This window comes from Prinia subflava, chromosome 2, assembly GCF_021018805.1.
Source record: "Prinia subflava isolate CZ2003 ecotype Zambia chromosome 2, Cam_Psub_1.2, whole genome shotgun sequence".
In the NCBI taxonomy this organism is placed as follows: domain Eukaryota; kingdom Metazoa; phylum Chordata; class Aves; order Passeriformes; family Cisticolidae; genus Prinia; species Prinia subflava.
The window spans coordinates 15,030,605-15,051,778 of NC_086248.1; the positions used below are offsets into that span (position 1 = coordinate 15,030,605).

The following is a 21,174-nucleotide window of genomic DNA, read 5'->3' on the forward strand; positions in this document are numbered from 1 at the left end:
GGGTGACAGGGTTTCTGTTTCCCTCTCCAGTGCCACATTTGTCTCATTGGGCATCACAATGGCAAATGCTGGGGGGCCAGAGAAAAGCTGCAGCTGGCAGGACAGACACCAAATCCAGGGACAAGGACACATCCCTGGTAAATGACAGACAAAGCAAAGGAGGGCATAAGCTGAGGAGATTGCTTGTAAGGGTAATTTCCCCCTGCAGTGCTTGCACTCAAACTATGCCATCAATGATTTTATATCTTGATCAATCTCCTACATAAAATGCTAAATTAACTGTATATTGAAGGACACAGTCAAGTACAGGATTTTACTGCTGAAATATACATTTTCCATTAATAGTTAAATAAATTAAAAAGCCACCTTCCAAGCTCTTTTTTTGTGGGGGGGAAAGTCAGTGGCAATCGAGTTGCTTACTAGTTTAAATCCCTGTTCTAGCATTTAAAGGGAGGTAATGTGGCCCCAGCAATGGCCACATCCCATCCCTGCCCCAGCTGGGGAGCTGGAAGTCTGCAATTTCTGTTGTTGTGATACTTCCTTGGCAGCACTGCCAGTCATACATGACTCAGTGGGCTCCATTCCCTTGCTCAGCTGCAGAACAGACCCTGCCTGTTGTTTGGATCAGGTATCCAGCCAGCTTGATGCTTTTTCTCATAATTAGTGCTTGCCTGGACTTACTCACTGCAACTCCTCTTGCACAGTGGAGATCCTAATACCTCCCTTCAAAAGCACTTTCCCACTTAGTTTTACACTATTTACATAAAAAGGACAAGGAGTCCCTATTTTTTTCCCAGCATGGGTAAATCTTTACCTCAGCCTTGGGTGTGCACTTCCTCTTCACTACTGCAGTGCTTCAGGATGTTAAGAAGTGCAACAAGATGACTAATGTGAGATAAACTCAGGTCCCAGTTCTGTGCTGCAGCTCTTCTGGTGCTCAGCCATGCTATTTTCCCTTCCTGAGTACAGGCAACACTGTTTACACTCAGTTTCTCTCCCCTTGGGCATCCTGCCACAGTGCCAGCAGAGCAGAGAACTGAGCTGGCACCACGTCCAGCAGTGCTTTTCCAAGGGGTGGATGTTGTCCAGGGATGTCCCCACTCTGGGCAGCTGCATTCTCTTCCCCACGGCTGCAGCTCACCTGAGGCAGTCCCAAATCACCACTTCATCTCTGATCTCTGAAATCTTGGCAGTATTTCCTCCTGGAGACCCAGCACATCCCTTCAAAGACAAAAGGCACAAACCCAAACACAGGAGGAGTTTCAGAACAGCAGGAAATACTTCACAGTGAGGGTGACCCCGTACTGGGTTGTCCAGAAAGGCTGTGGGGTCTCTGTCCCTAGGGATATTCAAAAGCCCTCTCTGGACAGGGTCCTGGGCAGCTGACTGGGGTGGCCCTGCTTGGGCAGAGGAGTAGGACCAGGTGACCCCAGACATCCCTTTCAACCCCAGCCATGCAGTGACCTGTGAAGAGCAGGCTGTGAACATTCACAGTTCACAGTTCTGCTGGGTGGGAAAGGCCCTGTACTGGGGACAAACATTGCTTTTACCCCCAAACCTTCCCCACACACCCAGTACCTTCCAGCCTTACAGTCAAACTGAGCCCTGGCCACAGCTCCTGCTCCACAAACACCACCCCTCCTTTCCTCCTGAGCTTGACCAAAATCAGCTGAGCTGTGAACACCCTGCCTGAACACCTTAACCTGAGGGTTTGGGCTTCCATTCAGTGCCAAACACAGATCTGCCTGGCTTGCAGCTTATTTTTTGCCCCAGCTCAGATGAAGTCCTCCTTCTCTCTCCATCAGGGCATGAAATCCCAGTGCTGCTGCAACCAGCCAGGTCCTTGCTGGCCAGATTTCCACCTGCTATCCCTGCATTTTATGGCATTCACACGCTCTGTCACACTGGATTACATCTGCCCCAGTGCTGTCATCACGGAGCTCAAATATGGTTCATAAAAGCCTCAAGATGTACCTTTAGAGCAAATAACAGCAGGGTAATGGGCAGATGTAATGCAGCGTGAAAAAAACCTTGAGGATCAGAGAAAGAGGGTTTTCAAAGCAGGGTGGTGGGGGGAAATTCCTCCAAGAAATTAAATATTGCACAATTTGATGGTGTTGAAGAGCATCATTAACCCCAAACACTTAGGAACTGAAAGATGGACCTAAAGAAAAAAAAAAAAAGGCATGAAGGAGAGTGATTTAGGACCAAAATCATCTTCATTTTTCTTTCTCTTGAGGTATCTTTCAAATTTTCTTTTCAGTCCTGGAGGAAGACTCAAAACCTTGCTTTGAAAAAAACCAATGGCAGCCAGAATGGGGTCTTGGGGGTGCTGCTGGCCACTAACGGGGCACTGTTGTGGTCCCTTGCCCTGCAGCTTGTACAGAGGAGCAGGGACAAGCCTCTACAGAGATGAGGTGAATTTGGGCCCTTCTCTCATCAAAACCCTCACCTCTGTTGAGGCTGGGCAGCATCCTCAGAGGCAGAGCTCAGCTGGACCCCAAGGCTGGGCTGGGGTCCTCGCAGGCAGAGCTCTGGACAGGACTGCCAGGAGGTGCCAGCTCATTTGGAAATGGCCACATAGCAGAGCAGGGGGTGATTCAGGCAGCAATGGATTGGTTTTTAGCTTGCCATCACAGATTTTATAACTGTCTCCTTTTGTCTCAGGCATTACCCTGACCCGAGGCTTTGTAGACAGCGAGTCTCAACCAGCCTCTTTGCCTGCGGCCTGGGCTCTTTTTTAAGCACACAAAGCAGAGGCAAATGGCAGAGCAAGGGCTGGTTTAGGGCCCTTTAGGATATCCACAGGATGGGGGACACAGCACTGCTGCTCCCCAAAAGCCCTTGGCCAGCACTGGCTGACAGGCTCAAAGCATTTCAAATGAGAAGGAGCTGTGGGGACACAACCTGCAAAGTTGACCACTGCCTGATCACTTTTCCTTCATTCACTTATTAATAGCTCACATAATTATATAGGAAATATAATCAAGCAAGCCTTATCATGACAAAATTAGCAGCCTCATCAAACCAAGCACTGGCAACAACCCCTACGGCACTGGCCCCGTTGCCCAGCAGAGCCAGTGCCAAGCCCTGCACTCCTGTGCCCTTGTCACAGACCCCTGAGCAGGGCTGAGCGCTGCTCCCACAGTGGTCCCTGCAGGCAGCAGCTGCTCCAGCTGTGTCTCTCCCAGGGACTGGGCTCTGTCTGGGCATGTTCTGATGGCTGGAGCAGGCAGGTCAGTTCAATCCAAACTCCTGGGCAGTGGCAGCAGGACAGTGCCCTGCTCAACCCAAACCAGCGAGCTCAGAAGTTGAAAGAGCAGATTCAACGGGTTGGCAAAGGCAGCACTGCCTGGCTGAGGGTCCATCCTGCTCCCCTCTCCTGCTGGACACTGAGGAATCAAGGGACTTGATTTTCCTGGTGCTGAGGAACCACAGGACTCCACGTTTTTCCCCATGTCATTTCACCCTCCAAATTTCACTCCAGTTTACACTGTCTTTTTCAGCCTGGTGGCAGCAGCTACCCACAGAGGATGCTCCATCACCCCTCACTGCTATAATCCCTGAGTCCAGAGCTGTCTCTCCTCCAGGTATCAAATCCCCAAGACATCCAAACACTTTTCCACTGTGTTCCCACTCATCAGAGCTGTTCCCAGGCTCAGCCATGCCTTTCCTCTGCCTGCTGCATGCTTCCCTGCATGAGGGAACTGCAGTGGTGGTGACTGACCTGTAGGCCAGCTCTGGGCTTGGGATGTCACCCAAGGTGAGCAGTTCTGCAGCAGCCACACACAAATTCAGTGCTGTTGACACTGGCCACCAGCTGGTATTGGCAATTGCACCTGCAGCGTCACCACGCTGGAGGCACGACAAAATAAATCCTGCTAGAGCCAGAGGGCACACCAGAATAAATCCTGCTAGAGCCAGAGGGCACACCAGAATAAATCCTGCTAGAGCCAGAGGGCACATCAGCCATCCACAGCTGCATGACAGGCACACGGATGGATGGGGCAGGGCAGCACTGCCCTGCAGGAACAAGAACCCATGGGGTGGCCAAAAACCCTGCAACCGGCCCAGCCACGGCAGCTACTGACACTAGCCAAGGGGAAAAAAGCCAAATATTCCTTCTGCAGCATTGTGAACTGTGCAGGTTTCCAATGGTGTGACAGGATAGTCCAAGGACATGCAGCTGAACAAGTTCTGAGAACTCATATATTAGATCAATTCATCTAGTTGAGATGCCATCTAAATATTGTCTAATATTTAATAGTTTAATTGTAAAAATGCTCCAGTGATCTAAAATACAAACCAAATAGAGGGGCATTGAAGCTCTGTGCTCTTGCAAACCCTTGTTTGACAAAGTTCCTTGAAGAAGCTGGGGACCAATGCAGAATTCAGCTTTCCCATACAAAAAGAGGTCAGAGCTTAAAAGCCTAACTAAATGTTTCAGTATTAGAGCCCCGAGTCATGCCCTGGGAAGAAGCAAGGAGTTCCATGTAAGGCTCCCTGCCTTGGGAGCTCAGGGCTGCATCTGTGGGGGTTCACCTTCACTTCCTTTAAACTCACTTGAACAGAAGAGGGCTGAGAGGTGTCAGGAGAAGGGAGCACTGGCACAGATGTACACACACCCCACGTGAAGGCTGAGGAAAATGCTGGTGTCTGCCCCAGGGAAGGGAGGGTAGCAGCTGTTCCTCAGCCAGCCCTGCAGTGGGTTGTGTGCCATGCTGAGGTTTGCTGTGAGATGGCCCCACACCACCTGTACAGGGGCAGAACCCTGCCCAGCCTTCCAGCAAGTACAAACAGGTGGAGATGACACAGAGCATCCCCTGGCACTGGAGCATCACCCAGTCATGACACACTGCAGCACCTTCCTGCACCTGGGACAAACCCTGCGAGCAGAGCCTGCACAAGAACTACAGATCCATAAGGAAATAAGTGAAGGTTTCCCTGGCCTTTTCCTAGCCCAGACATCTTCTGCCACCCACGCTGCTCCCCACCCAGCCCCAGCATGTTGACACAAGCCTGTGGTTGGGAAGATGCAGCACAGGAGCTACTCCAGGATAGCAACTGCTGCAGGGGCTGGGAGCCAGCTACAGCAAACGCTTGTTGAGACATTCTCTGACAGTGAAAAAGAGAACACCACTCCAGATACCACGGTGCTAGGATTTTCCTGGAGAAGTTAGTGTGAATTTTATTTTCAGCCTGAGAAAGTCAATGCCTGCAGCTTCGCTAGTGGTCTCCCTACACAGCTGATCTTACCCATGGATGTTCTGCTCTCTTGCCAGAGGACAGGGTCCTATGGAAGCAATTGCTGCAGCTTCCCCACACACTGAACTGAACGAGGTCAGCTGGACTAAAGCAGGGAATGAGAATGGGGCTGGCCATTTCTTATGTGGGAATAACAACAGCAAGGCTGGCACTGGATTATTTTCTTTTGCAAGGAGAAACTAGAAAACAATCACCAGGGTTTTATAGATTCTGTGTCAGAGAAAAATTGAAGGGATAAGAGCAGATGCATTTGTTATACAGAAGACTCATCATTAGAAATGAACATATAAAATTTAATAGCTTGGTTTAAAATACATTTTCAATTAAAAAACAGCAGGCAAAACAAAAAAAAAATCAGTTTCATAAAACATACATGACATTGCTGCTACTGTTATAAGACCCGTGTCCCAGAATATCTTATAGTGGAAAACAATCGTCAGATTTAGTTCACATACTTCATTAAGCAGTAAAAAGAAATAACATTCATGTCAATCTTACCTCTATGGAGACTCTAAATCTACTTCCCTGACCCTAGACCAAGTTTCCATAATAAAACTTCCATTTTCAATAAAAATGTGTAAAATATATATATGTGTTCTATATATCAGGTATTTTTAAAAAATTCCCTTGCCATAGTCAAATGATTCCTGTGACTGCCGAGGGCAGCCCCAGCAGGAGGCCGGTGCTGGCTGGGTACGAGTGCCAGGGCTGCTGTGCCAGAGGTGCATCCTTGTCCAGGGTGGCAGCTGGTGGCCAAGGCTCTTCAGCACCGTGCTGCACATCAGCCTCTCTCCTTCTGGCCACATGCCTGCAGCCACAGATGCATCTGTGTGCAGTCTGCTCAACTCCAGCCACAGGGCAAAGAGGGGAGCATGCAGTGCCCAGAGCATCACCAACCCTCTGCTGGGGCCCACCAATGGAGGAGGAGAAGGAAGGGGGGGGGAATAGAGGGGGAATGGAATGAAACAGCTCAGGATTGATCCAAATACAAGTTCCAAAATACTGTATTTTATATAAATCATTAAAAAAGAAGGTGGGGAGGGACTTCAAGTGATCACCTGGACTCACCACTAAGGAGAATCAATTACAGCTGTGACAGTCCTGAGATATCTTTGCTCAGCCTGGTTTTGAAGACCTTTGATGCCAAACCACTGCCTCCACTGGCAACCTGCTCTTCTCACTAGAGAAAACTGCCTCAACACCCTGCCTGAATTTCTTTGGTTTACACCCACTACCTCTTTGTGCTTGCCATGGATAAGGAGGACACTTCCATGGGTCAAGGAGACTGCTCCATCCATCATCCCATCTGAACTGACTCCTCACCAGCCAAATCTCGCAGGCCTTCCTCCTGGAAGCCCTGAGCCCTGGCTGAAGGACACATGGTCTGCTCCGGGCTCCAGTGGAGGCCTCAGCGATGCCAGGCAGAGCCAAAGGGGAGAGGTCTCCTATTTCCTGCAGGTCGTGCTCCTGCTGATCAACTCAATGTGGCATTTGCCACCCTCTTCCAAACAGCACCATGACAGAGCTGCACAGTAGTAGGTTACAATTTGTTAACCGTTATGTAGAATTGTTAATTATTAAGTAAAATCATATGCTGCTTTTGTGGACTTTCTCCAGTCTTTCCAGGCTGACCTTCATGTCCTAGGTGAGGTATGTGCAGCTTTGTACTGTCTGAAAATGTTATAAACCTCTTTCATTATCCAGATCCCTAACTAAAGCTCTGACACTGGACCTGGCACTCACGTTCATCTGCTCACTATGTAATGGATGTTTTTGCCTTTGTGCTGCACTCTAAGTGCTCCTCTCTCACTTGCTATTAACCAGAGTGCCTTTCCTTCACAGGCACATGCACATGATGAGTAAATTGCATAGGGCAGTGCTTTTGGAGGTGTCTGGAACTCAGGATGCCTGCGGTGCCCTTTGGGTCTCTCCAGCTCAGCAGTGGGTCCATGTATGTACAGACACCAAGAATGCATAACCTTGTTGGAGGCTCTACTCCCTGCTAACACTCCCTGCTGAGCCATTTGTCAACCTTCCTCTCTCCAAAGCCTTGCCTGTGCATTTCCAGTTGTTGGCACCCCACGCCTTGCAAGCTGGCTCCATCTAGCCCATGGGTTCATCCAGCCTGAGCTGCTGGTGTGGGCAGCATCCAGCTGAGCCTTAAGTACACTGCTACAGAAAAAAAAAAAAAATCCACCTTCCAGGAGACCTTCTTCCCAGCCCCAAACACGAGACTTCAAGAGAACTGCATCTGCCCAGCTTCTCTTGTGAACCAGCTCTCAGACCTGCCCAAATTCCCTCCCAGGACAGCAGTACACAGCTGTTTCAGGACTTAGTGGCAGTTCACGACAGAAACCAGGACTTCCATCACCTGCCTGTGCATGAAGACGTAGGAGAGAGCTGGTATCTTTTTCCTTCTACCTAGGAAGATCCATGTTTAACAAGCAGGTCTCTTGTGCCTTCTATGAATCTACAAATGTGTGCTCACCTTTGGTGCATGATAAGGGTTTGTCCATTTTTAAATATCTACATTAAATATGTTTTCTGTATATGGCATCCTTTTAGATGGGCTTCATTGCATATATTCACGGTATATACAGAACACCATATTTTATATATATTATATATTGCTTATATGTACACATTTACAAACCTTCAAAAATATATTGCACTTATATACAATATAGCTTCATCTGATGAGAGTTCACACAGTTACTAAGGCGAGTTCTTCATAAGCAAGGCAGTTTTACATTCCTCCCAAATGACACAAGTGATTTCAACAGTCTGCCCTGGTCACAAGTAAACATTATAGACTTTTCTCCAACCTGCATGCAACTCCTACTAGTATCAATTAGTAGTTTTGCAGCTCTCCCTAGCAAAAAACAGTCCAGTAAAATGGTATTAGCTGATAACAGGCTCAAACATGGGTACTGAATAGATAAATAAGACATCACCAGTCTAAAAGGCCACCTTCCAGGAGATTTTCCCTCCCATACCTACTAGTGGTTAATACACTAGTAAAAATAGATACATGCTCTCCATTTAATTGCCAATTTTTCCTTGCCCATTTCAAGTGCAAATAAGGTCATGAGCAAGAACATAAACACAATGTATTAAGCAAAACCACTGCTCTGCTCCCCAGAACAAGTCAAACATCTGGCTTTCTTCTGGAGGTGATTAGTGTTTTGCCCAACATACGGAATTATGGGAAAATGTTCATTTGAGACCTTTGTTTAAAATCCACAGTGATCTGTGATCTTAGATCTCAGTCAGAGTGAGCTTGTAAGATCCTCCAACCTCTTCAATCTGCAGCTGGAAGGTATCTTCATTAGAATAGTGTTTCACAATGTTATCGTCCATGTTGACCAGAATTCTGGAAAAACAAAATAGATCGGGTATTTTACAGTTCTACATGCCTAAGAGAGCAAAGGCATTCTCAAACCTAAAAAAGCCTGGATTACTGAAGGGTAACACAAGATCCCTGCTCATCTCTCTCTGACTCATTGCTTCCCTTAGCAGATCTGGCTGTTCTGACACAGACCTGCCATCAAGGCTGGCAGCCACACTTCTCAGGGTCTGAATGGAAGGATTAAATCTGGCTCCTGGACCAGGGAGGGACAGAGATTGTGGAACCAGCAGAATCCTTCTGAAGCTGCAAGCACCTGGGGCTCTGAATGGGTTTGGGTCAGTTATAAACTATCAGCATAAAACCCTACAGAGAAGAAACCACCCATGGCTTGGCCACATCTTTCATTTGCCAGAAAGGTCAATACCTGTGTGTTTGTGGGCACACATGAACACAAAGCTATGCTTAGCAGTGGTTTAGATATCACAGATTCTAAGCTTTTGCAGCTATTTTGGTGGGGTAAATCTGCTATGAAAGCACAGCCCTGGAAGGGTGTCATTTTCTGGCTAGAAGAAGAAGGAGCTGAGACACCAAACTGACTTATAGAGAATCCAAGAAAATTACTGAGAAATTAAATGATAAAACAAAAGCAGATGATGTTCAAAAACTCAATTACTTATGCTACAAAATAAAAAGATGATGAAGTATGGCCTCTGGGAGAAGCAGACACTTCACAACTAAGTTCTCTTCAATTTAGCCCACAAAAAACCAAACCAGGATTAGTAATTGTAGCCAAATGCAGATATAGTGAGCCCAGTCACCACTGGAACAATTTAACATGTGTCAGAGGAGGTTCTTCATCATTGGGAGTCTTTGAACAACTGAACTCTTCTTCCTCTGACACGATCAACTCTAGTTCAAATAACAATTAGCTCAGAGAGGTTCCATGATTTCCATTTGCCCAGGAAGCCAAACTACATATTTCTGTAGGACCTTTCCTATGGTCTTCTACTCTTCAGCTCTGTGGATGATGTTGGAATGTGTGCACACACACACAACAGCAAATGGCATTCACGTATCTGCAGTGCATGGGGGAATCACAGAGCAGATCTGCCTACATGTTTGAAGAAGGTGTTCACATTGTTATGCAGTTGTTGCACAGGTACATACTCACCCTTTTTTACATTTTTTGAAGATTTTTCCTATTTTATCAAAAGGAACATCATACTTGTCAGATATCTAGAACAAAAGAAAGCAATGATTGGTGAAGCAAGGAGACTGCTGTCATTGTCTTTCACTTCCTATTTTACAGAAAGGAACAACAACAACAAGAAGCCTGCAAATGAGGACAACTGCTCTGCTGTATAAAGGCAACACTAAATCCCAAACTATAGTGTAAATCTACAGATCAGAAACCCTTCTCTGCATTTAACTAACTTCTGTGCAAAAAATTTAATCACGTTCGAAACCTGTCTATTTACTTCTCATAGAGCAACCTCCTGCCCATACACTCAAAAGCCCACTCCACACCCTGACTCCCATTCTCTCCTGGCTCTCTGTTCTCTTCGCATACTGAAAAACCATTTTTAAATTTAGTGTCAGAGGGATCAAGTGAAAATTAGTCATGACAGCGGCTGAAAGAAAAAAATAGCAACAGAGAGAGGACCTCTGCTGCTAAGGGCATGAGGTGATCAGAAACATTCTCCTTCCCCAGCAGGTGATCAGTGTGGAGCCATAGGCACTGACCTTGGCACTTCACAACCTCCAGAAAGTCGGGAGGTCAGTAACCTGAGCCTGGTTTACTTTGGCAAACTGCTCTATCACACCGACAGTAAGCACCAAACCAATGTGCTGCTTTGATATGTAAATGTACAGGGAGTTTCCCCCAAACTACAGCTGCTTTCTTGCTTTAAGAAATCTGAGTGAAACAACAAAGGTGCAGCTTCACTTCAGGAGCATAGGGTAAGGGAGGACTTCACAGCCTTCAATCCCTCTCTCCATTAGCCTCCACCCTCCAGCTGCCAAAGCCTCACAGCCAGGAAGAGATAAAGATTCTGGTTACAGAACTACCTCTACAGCCAAAAGTTAGTGGCCAGACCTGCCTGTAAATCCCCCAAGCCCCGGTTCCCTGAGCAGAGGCATTAGTCACAGAAAGAGACAGACAAATGTCACTTTGAGCTCATGCCAAACATTACACCATTCCTTGGACTTAAGCTCTGTGCTTCCCTTGCTCTGCAGCAGATAGTGGAAGTCAGTTTTGGAAGTCAAGCACCAGACAGCAATTTCACACGTGTGCACAGATATATCAAAGTCTTCAGCAACACACAGCAGCTGGGACTTGGTGCTCTGCTTGTGAAAGGGCAGTGGAGGGCCGCAAGCGGCTGAAACAAACCCAAGCCACTGGACACATTCTGAAAATCACTCCATCTCCTAACAAAAGTACCCTCTCTGACAAGAGGAACAGCCAACCATCAAGTCTGACACACCTGGATCTTCAGGAAGGCTTCTTACACCCAGACCCCACAGATGTGGGGTAAGGTACATAAAAAGACAAGCTTCCTGTATTTCCTTAATAATAAATTAAAGCATTATTTGCATTAATTTCCATGTTATTGAATGGAAATCTTCCTTATCTTTTTATCCAGAAGACTAGAAATATGTGGACACAAGCTGTGGCTAGAAAGTCTGCCTCCTGTGACTGGCCAGTGTGTAAGGACTGGGTAGCCAGGGCTTTTTCCCAAGGACTATAAACCAACCTCACCACTTACCGCTTCCATCAGGCCTTTCAGAGATGGTGTCTTTAACATTAGTGCATCAAACACTTCCTCTGACTCTTTTCGGACATACAGCAACACTGGAAAGCAATTTGGAGAGGAATTAACTGTGCAATTGCTTCTCAGGAAAGATCTGTATCCCACAGTGGCTAAGCACATGGGGACATCCACTGAGGATCTGATGAAGAAATGTGCATACATCCATTCAATTGCACGTAAAGCCACAGTATTTTTATTGTCAAAATACTTTGTATTTTCTTGATTTTCTCTATTATTACAAAAAAAAGTCATAGTTGAAACAAAGAAAGGAGGAATACGAAACACAAATCTTTGAGACTCTTGGGTTCCTCCATTTCTTACAGTCATTTGCAATAAGACTTTTCACAATCAAATGATTTGACAGATGCTACCACAGCAGGTGAAGCCATCCTGCCCACCTCCTAATTTTTCAATAATTTATTTGTACAGTTCTGTGTTCCTCCCACAGTGTCTCATCTTTCTTCCCACCCCTTGCTGTGTTTCAGTAACACTCTTACCACCAGAGCTGACACACAGCACGGGCTTGGTCTCCTGCTAGGAGGGGATGAAAGAGCAAGAATCCCAATTAGGTGAACATCCCTGGCATTCTCAAGCTAGCACAAACTCATTGCATGTAACATCAGCCTCAGTAAAACTGCATTAAGGCTGAGGAATAAGCCAGGAGAGCAAGAAAGCTTGGACTTTAACAGCTTTGCTGTCTTTAATCCATCTCCTAATGACTGGGTATTGCAGCCTGAATTGTTTGCAAGGGTTCATCTGCCATAGCTTTGACACACCTGCAAGATGGAACAATTACTGGCATTTCTAATGGAACAAAGTGAACTCAGGACAGCACAGCACCTTGATGCATTTCTCAATTTGCCTGCTGAAGGCAGGTTTAAAAAGGGAGGACTGTAGATTTGAAAAAGGAAGACAGGACACATACTCTCAGTTACAGCACAGGTCAGATGAGAGTCAACCAAAGGAGAGAGAATCCCATGGGCCTTGTTTTACAGCATACAGCAATATGAAAAAACAGGAGTCTGATTTCCTTCCACAAAAGTCATCCTTCCCTACTGGTTTTTCCAGAAATGCAGCCCCATTGTGGTCAGACTTGCTAGACTTAGCATGTGCTGCTTCACAGGTTTAGTATTTCAAGCTTTGTTGCAGTCCTTCCAAACACAATGATCATCAAGCAGGTACAGCACCTCCAACACCCCAAAGGGACCTCTCATTTATCTCCTTCACAACACCACTGCAACATGAAATTGCAAAGACTGAAACTCAGTTAAAAACTAGCAGAATGTTCTCTTAGCTTGGCTTTCAGAGGAGAACATCCCATTTCCTGGCACCATGAAAGATGCAACAATTTTATACCTAGAACCAGTTCTTGGTGTTCATTGCTTGAAGTCCTGGAGGAGATTTCCAGAGTATTTTGTAGCAAGTTACACAATGAATTCTCTGCCCCAATCCATTAGGGGTACTGATAAACTGTTCACCTTGTCTCGACTCTCTTTCCTTACAGGTTCAGAGCCCATTACTGTCTGAGCTGGCAGAAACCTCCAGAAATTCTCACAATGTAAAATATTTGCACAGCTGAACCACATCTTGATACATGAACTGTCACTACTCAAAGCCAGAAAAATCTGTCTGAAGTATACATCAATATGAATTTAAAAATTCTTTAACCTCAGATGCATCCCGCGATCATGATAGATAAATACTCCAAAAATTCAGTCTCTGAATAAAGAAAATACCTCTTTTTGGCTCTTCTATTCTGGCCATCTTATTTGGAGTAGCAATAAAGTCCTCTTCACCAATATAAGCTCCTCTCTTCATGTTGGAGCTGTCATTGACAAGGCAAAAAGTTAGCAGTGGTGTAATTACAGGGACTTATCTCTGTCTGAGAGCAAGGTGTCAGGAGTTGAAGGGCAGCTCTTACCTTTCACCCTCCATTTCTTCTGAAGCAACAGGAAGGACCTTTAAAAACAAAGGTGAGAGTTTGTGAATATTTCATCCACAACTAGAATTAATTTTCTCTTACAATATTTCAAAGCTAAATCGAATGACACTTTGGTTCCAAAAGCCAGTAAGCATCTTCTTTACCCTTTTTTATAAGAAGTAATAAAGGCTCTCAAATAAGAGACAGGAACAAAGAGTAGCTAATCAGTTTTCTGCCTGGACTGGTGCAGAGTCTTCTGACAAAACTCAGCAATAGGGCCTTTGCAGAAAAACATGCTGGAATGTCAGCCTTATGGATACAAGTTTATTCTCCGTCCTTGCTAGGAGTTCAGGCAATGCTCTTAAAAAGTAAGATTTAGGTTATGTTAGAGCATGGAAGAACTCCTGGTACAGCAAAGTTCAAGATTTTGAAACCTGGTTGCATGCTAATTTTTTCTCTTCCAGTTTCTTGTAAGCTAGAACTTTCCAGGAACACTGAGGCAGGGCACTCTGGCAGTGGATCACAGAGCTGACACATGCCAGTTCCACAGGATGGATTTTAACCCTGCAGCAGGCATCTGGAGGAGTCTGTGCTGTACAACAGCGTGCCAGAATCCCAAGGCATGTTACAAGAGAAAACCACCCTGCAGTTCATGCAATGGAAATGCTATGGAAAACTCCTTTCAGATTCACAGAAACTGGACTTGACAGAAAATAATTTCATGGTGAAACAGCCCCAGTTAACTCCAGCCAATGTACCTTGGAGCAACATTGCTTGCCCATATGAGACTCAGCCTGTATTTGATGACAGCACTGATGCAGTCTGACAATTCATATGTACATACACACACACAGCATCCCAGGCCTTTTGCAGATACATCTCAGAGCCTCTTCATCCCCACACCCAGGAGCTGTACTCACGTGAGCCCCACGCTGCAGGTTTGCAAAGTGAACATCAGGGATGAACAGGACAGGCTGAGTGTCCAGGTCCATGAAGGGCTTGAAGATGGTGATGTCGGTTCGTTTGTGTGAGGGAAGCATGGGCACCTTGACATCAGAAACTGCGGAGACAAAGATCAGGATAGAGGCCACTGAAGGCCCTGATGGGGCCCTACATGATTTAAAAGGTACATACACTGCTGAACATGGGTATTCTGCAGTCAGGGTCAAAGCAAAAAGCTCCTGTGGTAATGGAGTTTGAACTTTGGTTGTCTACCTCTCAACTGAGGGCCTGGGCCCTGAGGACTTGATTCACAGAGTAGTCAAAGCTTTCTCCACATCTCGAACTGAGTGGCTCAACTTTGTTTAGGTATTAATTAGGATGGACAATAACCTGGCACTCAGAACAAGAGAGGAACCAACCAACTGATACCAAGCAAGCCATCCAAACAGAGCACAAAACCTCTCCATTCCCTCAAAAGCTTGCTGCTGTTCCTACACCAGGAGGATACAAAGAAGACAAAAGGACAACTACATGTTCCCAGTTGGGAGATCTTAAAGAGACAGCACCACAGCAGCACTATACTATAGCTGTAGTACAAATATTGGTATGTGGAAGTTGTTATATTTAAAGTTACATTTTGATTCCACACTTCCAAGTTTCACATTCTGGTTCCTCTCATTGTTCATCCTGGTCACCTCAGGCCAGCCCCTAGTCCATGCCCCTCGGATCAGCAGTGTCTCCCACAGAGCCCTTTGGCTCTCACAATGTACCAGCTGATGTGACACAACCCACCAAGAGGGCAGACTTCATCCACAAGACCCTCTGAGGAGAAAGGGAGGCAGGTGGTACCTTAATCTGCATTTCAAATACATTCATGTCAAACTTTCACAGTTGAAAACTTTATTTTACCAAGTGGAAACATATCCATCTGAGGTCAAAACAACTGCAAACAAAACAAACTTCTTCAAACAAAACCATTTCTCATGTCCTCAGTAGAAAATACACTATTTTCTCCTTGCAAAACTTAATTTCTTTTTTTGATTGCTGAATTTCTGTAAAAATAACTTTGACCAAAAGCCACCAACTGTTTCTGCTGTTGAAGAGTTCATATACACCTGGTATTTGATAACAGCTTATGGCTTCAAGGAATCAAAAACTCCCACGTAAGAACTAAAGAGCCAAAGATCATACTTTCCAGGAAGAAAAGGATGACAGTGGGCTAAGCCCAAGCCTAGAAAATTAACATTGGAAAGCAGCTTTTGTAAAATCATAAGATCTTGGGAAATGTGTACTGAAACTGCCTTCCCTTTCCAGCCAGGATGCAAAGGGCTGCATGCAGTAATCTCTTGGGAGCCACTGGGGCTATTACGTTTGTGAAATGCTAACGCTGTGTTAAACCTGCCTCTTGTGATGTACTTCAAAAAAAAACAAAACCCCAGCCCTTTCCACAACTTCCCTGGAGCAAATGGGTTCCCTTCAGCATTATCTTCTGAAGCTGCTCCAGCAGCCTGTACCTGCTGCATCAGGAAAATCCTGCCCAGCGAGCTGAGAGGTGCGTGCTGGCTGAACCAGTCTGTTCATGGCAGAGCGAGCGAGAGCACGCGCCTGCCCCGTGCCAGCAAAGAACAGGAGATACATCTTCCCCTAAGCAGCTCTGCTGGTGAATAACCAGTCACCCAGACCCAGCATCTGTCATCTGCAGCAGCTGAAGAAGAAGGAAGCAGCAGGAAGAAACTCCTCATCCTTTAAGTACTACAGTGCTGAGGGCTCCACATGCTTCACACACGCAGACACTTTCAAATTACTTGCTAAGGACACTTTGCTCCAGAAGAGCGAGCATAGGACTGAGAGCCCGGAGGCTCAGCCTCAACACTGCCACGGCCTTGCTGAGGAGTTCAAACACATTTTTAACCTGAATTAAAAACTAAGTTTGGGACTGAGCTGAAAATATTTGGAACTGGTCATTCTCACTGCCACCAGACTTGGGAGGGGCTCCAGCACTGGCCAAAAATCCCACCTTCACCCCACCAACTTCAACTGCTACAACCCATACCTGACTGAATACACAGCAAGACACAAAGAATTACACAGAATGAAGCCCTAAATGACCCAGTGTGGTGCAAAACACAATGACTGTTCCATAAGTAACTGCTTAAAAAAAGCATAGGTCCATAGAGGATAAAAATTGACTTGAGAGTTTTACTGCACAAGCTATTTGTAGCCAAAATGAAATCCAATACTTAAAATACTGATGGAGTAAGTTCTACTTACAGGCATTCAACTGAGAGCTGGGATCAGTGCACTTGCCTTTTCTTTTGCTTTGCTTTCGCTCTTCATCCCTGATCTTCCTCTCTGCTCCCTGTCAGCCAAGAGATTAAGGGAAAGGAATGGGGGAGTGAAGAAGAGGGGAGGGGAGAGAAAGAGAGATATTTTTAATTTTTGGAGTATTTTTTCAGCTGCAGAGGCAGGAACGCCAATTCTTCCAGAGCTGTTTGTGGAGGTCAGTTCCATAGTAGCTGAGCTGCAGGTTTGCCAGAGTGTGCCAACTTTGAGATCTGCTTACTTTTGAATCCTATCATCTAATGAAATCCAACAACCATATCCAACATGCAAACTTGCCTTTCTTTCAAGTCAGATGGAGATACCATGACAAAAGATACCCACATCTATAACAATTGTATAAAGCGTCGGGTAAAAGTATAGTTGAAGTGTTAAAACAATAAAGAATTGCAGCTTCTCCCAATTTAGGAGTTCCCTTGATTGTCCTTAAAATCTATGGAAGTCACACCACACTTGGCTCACCAAGTACAAGATATCTCCTGTACATTTCACCCAGAGCCTGCAGCAGTTGCACCAGCCTTCACTGAGCTCAAGCTGCAGATGTGCACTGCTTTAAAGCAGGGATTATTTCTTCTCTTTTCATCAGGCTCAGGCCATGGTGGAATTGAGATGCCCTAACTGGGTTCATGCCTGCACTGTTCCTGGCCTTCCAAACCCAACAGCAGAAGGGACAGTGCAATAAATGCTCTTTTTTCTGCAAGATGAGGACACTATGATGGAGAAAGAAAAGCAAGGAAGAAGCTTTGGAATAGTGTTCATTCCTCCAGCTCTACCCAGACCTCACATGTGACTGTGGGTTAAGTCAGGGATGTCACATTGCCAGCTGCATGAAGCAATAAGCCACAGGAGATCCCCAACACTCAATCCTGGTGCTACCACTAGGCCACCAGAACTGGTATACACAAGTTCTACCTGTCCCACAACACCCTGCCACAAAGCAGGGCAAAAGGTAACAGTTACTGGGCACAGCAAGCCATTATTTCTGGTTCCTTCTCCTTCAAAGCTGCCAAAACACACCCACATCCTTGTGTGGCACTGGAGGAAGACTTGATTAGGTACAGCAAAAGAGGTGTCAAAACTCCTGTGGCCATGGGGTGGGAATCTGTGCCTAATGGTGTATTTGAGAGGGGGAACAGCCCTCCTTACTTCCCAGTAAATCAATGATCTATAGATGCCAAGCTGCTATGCCTGGTGGTTGCACTGGGCTTATCTGCACCAGCAATAAAAAGGAAAATTAGCTAAGATATTTGATACACATTAACACAGATCATCTTTTCTTCTACCCAATGGGAGGGAAAAAAGCAGCTTCAGGCAGTTGTCGTGAAAAAGAAAAAAATACACATGAAGACATAGGCATTGCCAGCTTTACTTGACACAATAAAGCTGATATAGCCCACTACAGTGAAGACATCCCACCTAAACCTCAGCAGAGCTGGACCTGAACCCCTCTGTGCCATCCCTTACCAGAGCAGTCACAACAGCTCAGTTTGAGAATAGAAAGATTAGATTTGGGTCCAGATCTTTTTTTTACCTTCCATGTGGAAATAATGAAGTTGTGCTACTCAAACACTGTGCTAAAGAACAGCATCTGCTTCCTTGCAGAGAACATGCTGATTCAACAAGAATTGAGAAAACCTCTGCCCTCCCATTCCCTGCTTGAAAGACAACTTGATGCAGGCTACTGGGGTGCATTTAAAAACAAAAACAAGTTATGTCTTGATAGCAGGCTTTTCTGCCCTGCCAGCAGAGCTCAGGGAGCAGTGGTTTCAAACTCAAGGAGGATATTTTTATTCCGGACATAAGGAGAATTTTTTTTCTTATGAGTCGCAAGGCACTGGAACAGGTTGGCCAGAGAAGCTGTGGATGCCCCATCCCTGAAGTGTTCAAGGCCAGGTTGGATGGGGCTTTGAGTAAACTGCTTTAGTGGAATGTATCCCTGACCATGGCAGAGACCTAGATGAGATGACCTTTAAAGGTGCTTTGCAACCCAAACCATTCTGTGACCATGCAACTGAAAGAACAATCTCCACGTTGCTGCCCATTCACATCCCCAGCCAGTGCTCCAGCAGCCTGGCACCCACTCTCTCCCTCCAACAGCTCCCAGCATCCCATGAAAGCCTTCCCACAGCACTGCCCATTGCCACCAGAGTAACAGCAGGTCCCAGAGGGCAACACGAGCTCTAGTCTGTGAAACCCTGTGTTTAATTCTCCTCATATGGATGCACAGCTGAGGTACCATTCAGAATAGAGAAGATCATCTTCCTCTGGGACAGGTCAGCCCCATCCCTGCTCAGCCCAAATATTGCTGGGCCAAGCCTGAAGGAAGCTTGTGCCATAACATTCTACAGGATGACACCAATATACCCATACTGCTTTACTCAGGTCCTGAAACCACACAGGAGGAGATGAAAACCAAACATCCAGGCACTGCAAGCACAGCCTTGACAAAGGAATAGAGGAGACATCTGTGTTAGGTGGCCACAACATCAAATTTCTGCTGGTTTGTAGGTTTTTTTCCACACTATAGACTTGCCCTCCATGAAGAAAACACGGGTAACAGAATTTCTACAGGTAAGAGTGGTCACATGAGGACAAACACATTCAGGGCTGTAACAGGTGTGGATATTACAGTAACAATGGTCCTATAAACATTCAAAAGCAGCTGACTGATTACATGCAACTCAATACAGGGCAGAAAATAGGTGCTCTTTCTGAAATGCCAATGCTCTTACAGGAGCCTGGAGCAAGCAGCCAGCATTAGGGCCCAAGAGTACATGGGGTTTGTATATGATGTGATAGCACACAGGGGTTATAGGGATGGATTTTCTGCAGGGATGTTTATTCCCCTCATGCCCAACAGAGCCAATGCCAGTCAGCTTAAAATGGCCATCAGCAGTGGTGGTAGTGCCTCGGGGCTTATGTATTTAAGAAAGGGGGAAAATGTTCTGCAGCAACAGTCAGCAGGAAAGTGAGAATATGTGAAAGAAACAGCTCTGCAGATCCCAAGGTCATTGCAGAAGGGGGAAGCCATGCACTGGAGCAGATTCCCCTGCAGTCTCTGGTGCAGCCCAAGGGGAGGCAGCTGTGCCTCTGCAGCCCTTGGAGGTCCCTGGGGGAGCAGAGATCCACCTGCAGCCTGGGCAGGACCCCACACCAGAGCAGAGGGATACCCAAAGGAGGCTGTGATTCCATGGGAAGTCTGTGCTGGAGCAGGGTTCTGGCAGGACCTGTAGCCCCATGGAGAAAGGAGCCCATGCTGGAGCAGGTTTGCTGTCAGAACTTGTGGCCCCATGGGGCACCAACACAGGAGGAGCCTGTTCCTGAAGAACTGCACCCCATGCAGTCCCATGGAAGGGACCCCACTGAAGCAGTGAAGAACTGCAGCCTGTGGGAAGGGTTCATGTTGGAGAAGTCTGTCTGGAGAAGCTGTCTCCCACGGGAGGCACCCACGCTGAGGCCAGGGAAGAGTGTGAGGAGCTCTCCTCCTGAGGAGGTAGGAGCACCAGCAATGTGTGAAGAACTGACCACAGCCCCCGTTCCCCTGCACTGCTGCAGAGGACAAGCGAGATTAGGAGTGAGGTTGAGCCTGAAAAGAAGGGAAGGGGGAAAGGAAGGTACTTTAAGATTCAGTTTTATATTTTATTATCATCTTTTGATTTTTATTTCAATTTCTCCTTCTTTTCTTCCCTCCTCTTTTAATTCAGGTACAATTTGCAAAGTATCTGGAGGAATAAACCAGGAGAGTAAGTCAAAATCTCAACAGGGAAATAAAAGATGCACTGGCATTACTGCATTACTAGATTTGCTGAAATTTCTGCCATAGCTTGAAGGAAGCCATTGGAGTCTATATACTGAGTACACATCTGCCTTTTTATTAACTAATTTGTCTTATTAGCAGTGGCACAAGATTGTCAGTCATTTTAGCATTGTGTCAGTAATTGTTTGGACAATTTAGGAGTAAAAGATCCCCCCCTACCCTGTAGCAACTCTGTCCTGTCTGTATTATAGAGAAAACAGGTTGATAGCACACAAGGCTCCCAGATTACTTGGGTGAAAAAACATTAGATGACACACTGGCTTCAGTCTCATCTTGAAATAGGCAAAAGACAATAGAAAACTAAGGAAAAATAAAGGCCTGAAGAAATCTCATGAGACCCAAGCCTCTTAGGCTTACTGGCAAGTCTTTAAGATGGATCTGGAGAGCCTTTGCTATGTCCTGGTAAATTCTCTGCAGAAAGTATCACAACAGGAGCAGCTACAGGCAGCTCTCCCAGCTGTGCAGGAATGCAGAGGCACTCATTTCAAAGCCTACAGATGGACAACAGAATGTGTGGCAGGGTGAGTTAATGGGATGCTACAGCAGGAGCACAGAGGGCACCGTGTATTTTGGGAGGTAAGCAGAGACAGAACAATGGTGCATGAGATGAATCTTTGTCTCAGTGTCCTAGGGAACACGAGGCAAGACCACACAATGGCAAAGCCAGCCCAGGACCAGAGAGGGGTTACAGACCTGCCTCAGCCCTGCAGCTGCAGGGAGAGGCATCTGA

The 21,174-nt window shown here is 46.1% G+C and overlaps 1 protein-coding gene across 2 annotated transcripts in view; it reads right to left on the bottom strand.

Annotated features, from left to right (window-relative positions):
* Nucleotides 1–5,537: 5,537 nt before the first annotated feature.
* GRHL1 (grainyhead like transcription factor 1) overlaps nt 5,538–21,174 on the bottom strand; it is a 41,221-nt gene continuing 25,584 nt past the window's right edge. For both annotated transcript variants that reach the window (XM_063425030.1, XM_063425023.1), the window contains exons 10-16: nt 16,559–16,646; nt 14,266–14,405; nt 13,346–13,383; nt 13,161–13,249; nt 11,380–11,465; nt 9,786–9,850; nt 5,538–8,638 (exon numbers count right to left, since the gene is read on the bottom strand). In XM_063425030.1, coding sequence (XP_063281100.1) covers nt 8,524–8,638; nt 9,786–9,850; nt 11,380–11,465; nt 13,161–13,249; nt 13,346–13,383; nt 14,266–14,405; nt 16,559–16,646 — 621 coding nt within the window. In that variant the 3' untranslated portion in view covers nt 5,538–8,523. The remainder of the gene's footprint in view (nt 8,639–9,785; nt 9,851–11,379; nt 11,466–13,160; nt 13,250–13,345; nt 13,384–14,265; nt 14,406–16,558; nt 16,647–21,174) is intronic.